Source organism: Oncorhynchus tshawytscha, linkage group LG30, assembly GCF_018296145.1.
Source record: "Oncorhynchus tshawytscha isolate Ot180627B linkage group LG30, Otsh_v2.0, whole genome shotgun sequence".
Lineage (NCBI taxonomy): Eukaryota > Metazoa > Chordata > Actinopteri > Salmoniformes > Salmonidae > Oncorhynchus > Oncorhynchus tshawytscha.
Genome location: NC_056458.1, coordinates 35,392,278 through 35,402,223, shown reverse-complemented (window position 1 = coordinate 35,402,223; position 9,946 = coordinate 35,392,278). Strand labels below are relative to the sequence as shown.

The 9,946-nt window shown below is 40.9% G+C and overlaps 1 protein-coding gene across 1 annotated transcript; it reads right to left on the bottom strand.

Annotated features, from left to right (window-relative positions):
• Positions 1–409: 409 nt before the first annotated feature.
• On the bottom strand, positions 410–9,695 carry dcps (decapping enzyme, scavenger). The gene is made up of 6 exons (XM_024393577.2): positions 9,465–9,695; positions 8,867–9,017; positions 4,377–4,522; positions 3,546–3,659; positions 3,250–3,360; positions 410–2,808 (listed from the first exon to the last, which is right to left on the bottom strand). The coding sequence occupies exons 1-6, from the start codon at positions 9,666–9,668 to the stop codon at positions 2,542–2,544; spliced, it is 993 nt and encodes a 330-aa protein (XP_024249345.1). The 5' UTR covers positions 9,669–9,695; the 3' UTR covers positions 410–2,541.
• Between the last annotated feature and the right edge of the window lie 251 nt (positions 9,696–9,946).

The window sequence follows — 9,946 nt, the reverse complement described above, 5'->3', positions numbered from 1 at the left end:
TTTGGGGATTCAGTTCATTTGCATGGCAAAGAGGGACTTTACAATTAATTGCAATTCATCTGATCACTCTTCATAACATTCTGGAATATATGCAAATTGCCATCATACAAACTGAGGCAGCAGATGTTAAAATTAATATTTGTGTCATTCTCAAAACTTTTGGCCACGACTGTACTTTACTATTTATATTTATGACAATTTAGTACTTTTTGCACCACTAGACTTAAGTACATTTAAAACCAGATATTTTTAGACTTTTACTCATATAGTATTTTACTGGGTGACTCCCTTGAGTCATTTTCTATTATGGTACCTTTACTGAAGTATGACAACTCAGTTATTTTTCTACCACTGCACTTGTCCAAATACATCAAGCATCTTCAGATAAGTCACAACTGGTAAACAAAAATGGTTGTACAATTCTTTATTTCTGTTCAACAAATATATTTTTAAAAAGTTTAACAAAAAATGAGCAACTGCAAATTCTGAATCCACCAAGGCAATACAGTACAACTACAGTTGAACCTCAATCCTCAGGACTTGTATTAAAAACAAAATAATCTATAGGCGGCAGAAACAAATACAGTGCTTTCAGAAAGTATTCACACCCCTTGACTTTTTCAACATTGTGTTACAGCCTGAATTTAAAACAGATTAAATAGATTTTTTGGTAAAAATTAAAAGCTTGAATGTCTTGAGTCAATAAGTATTCAACTCCTTTGTTATGGGAAGCCTAAAGTTCAGGAGTATTTTTTTTTTTTGCTTAAGTCACAGAAATTTAATGGACTCACTCCGTACAATAAATGTTTAACATGATGTTTGAATGGCTACATGTACCTCACACATACAGATAATTGTACGGTCCCTCAGTCGAGCAGTGAATTTCAATTGCCAGAGAGGAAGGAAACCGCTCAGGGATTTCACCATGAGGCCAATAGTGACTTTAAAACAGTTACAGAGTTTAATGGCTGTGATAAGAGAAAAGGGAGGATGGATCAACAACATTGTATTTACTCCACAATACTAACCTAATTGAGTGTGAAAAGGAAGCCTGTACAGAATGAAAAATATTCCAAAAACAACAAGACACTTGTTTGCAACAAGACACTAAAGTAATAGTGCCAAAAAATGTGGAAAAGCAATTCATTTTTTGTCCAGAATATAAAGTGTTGTATTGGATTTGCCCCAAACATATTACTGAGTACCACTCTCAATATTTTCAAGCATATTGGTGGATTCATCATGTTATGGGTATTCTTGTAATCGTTAAGGAGTGAAGTGTTTTTCAGGATAAAAAATAAAAACATTGTGGAGCTAAGCACAGGCAAAATCCTAGAGGAATACCTGGTTGTCTGCTTTCCACCAGACTGGGAGGTGAATTCCCCTTTCAGCAGGACAATATCCTAAAACACAGGGCCAAGTCTACACTGCAGTTTCTTACCAAGACACAATGTTTGAGTGGCTGAGTTAGTTTTCACTTAAATATGCTTGAAAATCTATGGCAAGACTTAAATGGTTGTCAAGCAATGATCAACAACCAACTTGAGGTTGAAGAATTCTGAAAAGAATAATGGGCAAATATTGTACGATCCAAGTGTGCAAAGTTCTTAGAAACGTACCCAGAAAGACTCGCAGCTGTAATCACTGCCAAAGGTGATTCTAACATGTATTGACTCAGCGGTGTGAATATGTATATAAATGAGATGCATTTCATTTGAAATACATTTGCAAAAATGTTGTTTAAAAAAAAAAACAGTTTTCACTTTGTCATTATGGGCTATTGTGTGTAGATGGGTGAGACTTTTTTTTCTCCATTTTGAATTCAGGCTGTAACAAAATGTAGAATAAATCAAGGGGTATGAATACTTTCTGAAGGCACTGTATGTATAGTATCTGGCTAAATTATTAGAAAACAAAATCTGCATGAATATTTTCTAATACTGATTTTTGGTTTGTAAGTGAATGTCAAAGTGACAGACATTTGTGGCCTTTTCTCATTTGGGAAAAAGTCTGTCCTCCACCCTCTCTCCTCCATGACCAGGAACCCGATAAGTGGTTGAGGAGATGTCAATTCGTAAATAGGCGAGGATAAACATGCAAGTCCTTCGTGGAAGAGTTCTGAAATCTGCCAAACCCGCTTTGAATCAGCGTTAGTTTTTTCTGAGGAGAAAAGCATGCACACGTTGAAAATCAATATGCTACTTATCGTTTCATCTATAAAATGTCTGGCACAACTAACTTTATTTGTCTTTATCACTTACCACATGTATTTTTAGATTTACCCCTGTAAACGTCATTCATGCAACACGCGAGTGGAGGAGTAATTTCATACAAGCATATTTTCGTCCACATTTACCTCTCTTCGCTGCCTCTCCATGACCTTTTTAAAAAGGAGGCGAGAGAGGACGGAGAAGAGAAGATACAGGAGTTTAGCAAATTCAATTGCGAAAAGGCCAGAGTTCCAAACCACCACCATTCCCAACGTGTTCATCCCTCTGAGGTCCTTCCGTAGTAGTATTGTCGTGTTTGGGCGTCTAGACACTACAGTTTGCCAGCATCCTTGAACTTGCTGAGCAGGCCTTGGTCAGCCCGCAGGGGGAAGGAGAGGGAGCGACTGTGGTAGTACTGGGAGTCTGCCTGGAGGTTCTGGATGACGTCCGAAAGCAGGTGGGCATGCTCGACCCCGCAGCCCGGGGCCTCGTAGCTCAGGGCATTGAAGTGGATGTGGAGGTGGTAGTAGGACGGTTGGTAGTGGAGGTACACCTTCAGCTTACTGGCTGCCACACCGTACCGCTTCAGAATGCTCTCCTGTGATAGGGGAAAGCACCATGAAAAACAAGCACAACTATATGACAGAGTAAGGAGTAGTTGCCCCAAGACCCATCAAACTCAACTCTGAACCTCAAAGACAGTTCAACTGCAGTTTTTCATCGTTCCCCTCTAATCAAGGACTGATTTAGACCTGGGACACCAGGTGTCTGCAATGAATTATCAGGTAGAACAGAAAACTAGCAGGCTACAGACCATGTAGTGTAAGAGTTAAGTAGTGAGGCTGATCATTAATCTGTACCTATGGGAAACTTCACCACGGAATGTATTTGACAGGAAAAGGAAATGGTTTAATGACAAGAAGGTTGCTAAATAAACAGTCAGTATTCCTAGGCAAATCCCATCCCTCAAACAATCGCAATACGCGCAACAAGAAAATTTTAATATGAAAATATGTATGTATTATAGGATCCTTCTCACCTCTCCCTTCTTGCAGATGTTAGTCAGCAATGGCAGATGCAGCGCTGTCAGGTCTCGCAAACTTTTGATGTCCCTTCGATGAACGATGGCAATCAAATGCAAGTCATCCAACTAGGAGGGGAGGGGGGGGTGAAAGTAACCATGTGTTCAAGAATAGGCTTGAATGGCATCTCCATTGTCCACTTTGGCCCTATGTATAAAGTGTCTCAAAGTTGAAGTTCTGATTTAGGATAGGTTTAGACTTTTAGATCACAATGAATAAGATTACTTGGACAGAATCATACAAGGTATCTCACCTGCTTTTGATCCCACTTGAAGTCTGGGAGCAGGACAAAGCCGACGTCCTGGTCTGGGTCCTCATAAACGATGCGCTCTGCCTCCGCTTTCTTCTCCAAGATGTTGTAGACCCACTGGAGGGGAAAAACACAGCAACAAGAAAATCATTACCACATAAATCATAGAAGTCCAGGTTTACAAATCACAATCTTTCAATATTGGCAACCATTAATTGGATATTTGAGTGATATAAAAGTAAACTATACCTGACAAGTATGAGAAGTTTAGGTTAATTTCCATCTTTTGCGGGCTCTGCCTGTCAAGCAGCAGAAGGGCGTATTTGCCGATGTACTGTTACTGTACACTGTTTCAAATACCTGCCATTCGTTGAAAATTGTGTTCTATGTGGTGATGCAAAGACCTTTATTAGTGAAAGGCATTTCAAGTCTTTTCAGTTAGCTTTTTCATTCCGCTTTGTTCACCTAAAAGAGCTGGCTCCAAACACCTCTTTGTTCAGTAGCCATGATTGTGTTAAATAAACATGGATGGGGTCTCAGACTGGCCTCTGACAGAGGTCTCCAAATAACTAGTCCACCCCTGACAGCGGCATCACGTTAACCCTTTAAGATCAGAGGAAAGCCCTTACTAATGACCTCTCAAGCATCCGTGACGCATTGCCCAATCTGGCTCTTTTATATGGATGGTATTGTAATCCCAGATTGAGGATGATCACCTGTAAGAACCGTGCATTTACTGAGTCGACAATCAAGGCATTCGGATGTGGAGTGGGAGACTGTGTAGTGGGATACTGTGGGACTAATATTTTCACCTTGAAAGCAATGAAATGCTACCTGTACACTGAAGCTCTGACTCTGAATGTAAGGTAGGGTGATAGAGCGGTAGTCCTCCCCAGTCTCCTGCACCAAGTAGGTCTCCTGGCGCAGGTATTTCTTCACATGCTTCTCTGTGGCCGGACACACCACTGTGGTCTTCATCTCTTTGGAACCAAGAAACAAGACAAGGATCAATATCACATTAGATTTCAGTCAGAGATTTGAATTCCATTAGGAAATGATAATGGTGCACTTCGCATTGCAGAATTATTTGATTTGGTCCAATGTATTGAATCTACAGCTGTCCCCGACTAAAGCAAATCTTGGTCGACCGAGAGTCGTTCTGTTCCAATCAATTGGTCAAGATGTTTAAACTTGTTTTTCCATATAAATCGACAGACACACCTTGAGTTTGAATAAAACCAACGACATATGAACTGAGCTTGTCTGATGCTTCAAGCACACTGTTTGATTAAATAATTAGGACACACACACACACACGACTCAAGAAAGAGCCTGATGGTCACACGCAGTTTTAAAAATGACAGCGATTGCCTGTGTGACTGGCGCACGTTTTCTCGCTCTCCTCCTTACTGCAGCGAAAAATGCACAACAAGTCTTTATTGCGCTGTCTGTGTTGAAGCTGCAACAATTTCAGACATTTAGTTTACGTGTTTTTAAATGAGAAATTTTATAGAAATCCCTCATTTGTTTAGGAAAAAAGATTCCCTATTCCCTCAACCCTTGCTGTCTTTACTCGAAACATGTGAGCATTGCATGCATGTGACCAATAGGGCATGACCTATAGCCAATCAGTCACATCAATGAACTGGTTATAACCAACTCCGAACACAGTAATGTCAACAGCAAAATGGATGCGGAGGATGTGAAAAAGAAACTTGAAATGGGCAAATGTTTACAGGTTGTTCAGGAGGGAAAGAGGAAGTCAGATCTGTGGAAGACATTTGACTTAGTTGTGGAAACTACTAGAGATCTAGAAAAAGTAGGATTTTGTAGCAAGTGTTGCGTGAGTATTGTGTGCCAAACAGTTGCTGTTAGATTACAATATAATTTTTTCTGACCGGTTGGACCAGTGTAAACGGTAAATACATTTGTGTACTAGAGAGTCTAGTAGATTTGGATATAAAACACTCTGAAGTTTCTAAAACGATTTGAATCATGTCTGTGAGTATAACAGAACTTATTTAGCAGGCGAAACACAGGACAAACCATTCAGATTTTTTTTTTTTTAGGTCACTCTCTTTTCAATGTGTTTTCTTTGGGAATCCAGATTTCTAAGGGACCTTATTGCAGTTCCTATCGCTTCCATTGGATGTCAACAGTCTTTAGAAATTGGCTGAGGTTAATTCCTTTGTAATGAAGAAGTACGGCCATCTTGAACTCGGGTCACTTGAAGTGTACTGTTAGATAGAGGCGCGTGACCAGAAAGCATTCTTCAGTTTGTTTTCTTCCTATATTGAACATAGATCATCCCGTCTTCAATTTTATCGATTATTTACGTTAAAAATTACCTAAAGTTGTATTACAAAAATAGTTTGAAATGTTTTGGCAAAGTTTACAGGTAACTTTTGAGATATTTTGTAGTCACGTTGCGCAAGTTGGAACCGGTGTTTTCCTGGATCAAAAGCGCCAAATAAATGGACATTTTGGATATATATCGACGGAATTAATCGAACAAAAGGACCATATGTGATGTTTATGGGACATTTGTGTGTGCCAACAAAAGAAGCTCGTCAAAGGTAAGGCATGAATTATATTTTTATTTCTGTGTTGTGTCGCGCCTGCAGAGTTGAAATATGGTTTCTCTCTTTGTTTACGGTGGTGCTATTCTCAGATAATAGCATCGTTTTCTTTCGCCGAAAAGCCTTTCTGAAATCTGACATGTTGGCTGGATTCACAACAAGTGTAGCTTTAATTTGATATCTTGCATGTGTGATATAATGAAATTTAGATTTTTATAGTAATTTATTTGAATTTGGCGCTCTGCATTTCCCCCGACTTTTGGCCAGGTGGGACACGTCCCACATATCCCAGAGAGGTTGACTGACTTGCCTAGTTAAATAAAAGGTTACATTTCCCAAACTGACTCCTGTAATTCTTATTTTTTTTCCAATGAATTGACAGTTATGATGGAAGCCTGGAGTTTTTTTTCTATACTTTTTCTATACTTCAGAAGTGAGGTAAACAGTGCACTTGGGATGCGTTTTCAGGCCATGCTTGCGAAAGTGAACTTAAAATTTCCAAACGTTTAGGTCAGTTGTATGCTGTTTACGATCTAGTACACAAGAAGGGTTAAGTAAAATAGCAGAGAAAAAAAATACTAACACAAAAGGGAAACCCAGCCACGAGCTGCCCAGCGACTCGAGCCACCCAGACGAGATAAATGCCTTTTGTGCTCGCTTTGAGGGAAGCAACACTGAAGCATGTATGAGAGCACCACCTGTTCCAGGCGACTGTGTGATCACGCTCTCCGTAGCCGATGTGAGCAAGACCTTTAAACAGGTTAACATTCACAAGGCCGCGGGGCCTGACGGATTACCAGGATGTGTACTCAGAGCATGTGTGGACCAACTGGCAAGTGTCTTCACTGACATTTTCCACCTCTCCGTGACCAAGTCTGTAATACATACATGTTTCAAGCAGACCACCATAGTCCCTGTGCCCAAGAAAGTGAAGGTAACCTGCCTAAATGACTGCCACCCCGAAGCACTCATGTCAGTAGCCATGAAGTGCTTTGAAAGGCTGGTTATGGCTCAAATCACCATCATCCCAGAAATGCTAGACCCACTCCAAGTTGCATACCGCCCCAGCAGATCCACAGATGACGCAATCTCAATCACACTGCCCTTTCCCACTTGGACAAAAGGAACACCTATGTGAGAATGCTGTTCATTGACTACAACTTAGCGTTCAAAGCCATAGTGCCCACAAAGCTCATCACTAAGTTAAGGACCCTGGGACTACACACCTCCCTCTACAACTGGATCCTGGACTTCATGACGGGCCGCACCCAGGTGTTAAGGGTAGGCAAAGCTACATCTGCCACGCTGATCCTCAACACGGTGGCCACTCAGGGGTGCATGCTTAGTCCCCTCTTGTAAGCACGACACCAACACCAGCGTTAGGTTTGCTGACGACACAACAGTGGTAGGCCTGATCAACAACAACAACGAGACAGCCTATAGGGAGGTCAGAGACCGTGTGGTGCAAGATAACCTCTCCCTTAACGTGATCAAGGAAAAGGAGATGATTGTGGACTACAGGAAAAAGGAGGACTGAGTACACCCCCATTCTCACTGACGAGGCTGTAGTGGAGCATGTTGAGAGCTTTAAGTTTCTTGGCGTCCACATCCCCAACAAACTAACATGGTCCAAACACACCAAGACAGTCGTGAAGAGGGCACGACAAAACCTATTCCCCCTCAGGAGACTGAAAAGATTTTGCATGGGTCCTCAGATCCTCAAAAGGTTTTACAGCTGCACCATCGAGAGCATCCTGACAGGTTACATCACTGCCTGGTATGGCAACTGCTCGGCCTCCGACCACAAGGCACTACATAGGGTAGTGCGTACAGCCCAGTACATCACCGGGGCCAAGCTTCTTGCCATCCAGGACCTCTATACCAGGCGGCGTCAGAGGAAGTCCCTAAAAATTGTCAAAGACTCCAGCCACCCTAGTTATACTGTTCTCTCTGCTACCGCACGGAAAGTGCTACCAGAGCGCCAAGTCTAGGAGGCTTCGAAACAGCTTCTACCCCCAAGCCACCCTGAACAGTTATTCAAATGGCTACCCAGACTATTTGCATTTGCGCCCCCCACCCACCCACCCATCTTCTACGCTGCTGCTACTCTGTTATTATTTATGCATAGTCACTTTAAGAACTCTACCTACATGTACATATTACCTCAATTACCTTCACACCGGTACCCCCTGTATATATCCCTGCTATAGTTATTTTACTGCACTCTTTAATTATTTGACATTTCTCTCTTTTTTTAAAGTATTTTCTTAACTGCATTGTTGGTTAAGGGCTTGTAAAGTAATCATTTCACTGTATGTCTACACTTGTTGTATTCGGCGCATGTAACATAACAGATTTTAATAAGATATCAAATGTTCATCTACATCCCCAGGAATATTGACACCTTTTTTACATTTTCTGACAAGCGAGCACTTAGATATGGTCATTTTCACATTCATATGTTTGAGAATTACTTACAGTAAGGATTTGTGAAAACACTATAGCAATATAGAGTGGGAAAGCGGCAGTGCATTTGGACAATTAATAGAGACTGCAGTAAATAATACATAATACATTTGTCATGTCCAGGCCCGGATTCTACACAGACCAGTGAGCCATAGCCAATCATAGGAACAGTAAGACCTATATGCAAATAAGCTCCCTCTCAAGGGAATCACGAATTTTCATATCATAACTGTTCATGTAATTTTGGAACAGATCTAGCTTATGTATCCTAGGGCATACCATTCAAATGAGCAGGGGGTTGGAGTTGATACGTGCTGTAGATATCATTCCTCATGTCTAACTTCAGTCTGGAGCCATTGAAAATCTCCAACAGGGTGTCTTCCCTGATAGGGGTCTTCTCCAGAATGATGACCGCATCCTGGTCGTTCAACTGATAGGGTATCAAGGAAATAATACATTGTTGTTTGAGATTCAATGGACTGTACACCTTGTTAACTAGCTACCTAGACAATCGAACGTTAACAAGGTTAAGTATTTAACTACATGTATTGTTGTCATATAGTTGGACAGGACATGCATGATACAAATAAACAATTTTATTCAACTAACGACACCTCGCGGCCCTAGGCAGCCATCGCTAAATTGGTTCGTACACTGACGACTGGTCACTTTGACAACAGTCAAGCAAGACGAATTCTGCCAAGCTACTAACATTTGAAGTTTAAGTGGCCGCAACCACAGATTTCCAACCTATAAAATATAGCAAATTAACGTCACCACTTATAAACATCTATAAGCTCTTTGGTTTTAGTTTAGCTAGCTATTAGCCAACATTGACTAACTAGCTAGATACCAAGATAGCAGTAACGTTAGCCACCTTTCCGTGTATGAACATATTTTTCTCCCGTGCAGAGTCCCGCAGAACCGTTGTTGTTTTAAATCCGAACAAAGGATTTGCAGATACTGATTCATTGTGATTATCTTGGTCACTATTCGGGTCATTCTTTAGTCGTTTGGCCTTAACAGTATCAGTTTCATTTCTGTCCGCAAAATCAACTTCACGTTTACCAGTCTCCGCCATTTTTATTCTGAGGCACTTCTTCTTCCGTGGGGTTTTACGGCAGACTGACTACATGCTTATTGCCTCGACCTACTGGTTGGGGTGAAAACTGAGAAACTTTAACATAGGAAATAAACGAAGGGTGAAAAAAAAAAACACTCATATTGCCCCAAAACAAACAGCCCAAAATAATATATATTATTATATAAATAATAATCTCCTTCTTATTCATGTCTACTTAGATCCCTACACAGGCTCTGGGGCCTGAGAGGGGGAAACTTATTTGGACAATATTCCTT

Excerpts from the sequence above, each read along its gene's own strand:
- dcps (XM_024393577.2), bottom strand. The coding sequence starts at position 9,668 with ATGGCGGAGACTGGTAAACGTGAAGTTGATTTTGCGGACAGAAATGAA. Across the intron at positions 9,018-9,464 it reads ATATGTTCATACACGGAAAG|TTGAACGACCAGGATGCGGT; the intron begins GTGGCTAACGTT and ends ATACCCTATCAG. Across the intron at positions 4,523-8,866 it reads ACCCCCTGCTCATTTGAATG|AGATGAAGACCACAGTGGTG; the intron begins GTATGCCCTAGG and ends TTGGTTCCAAAG.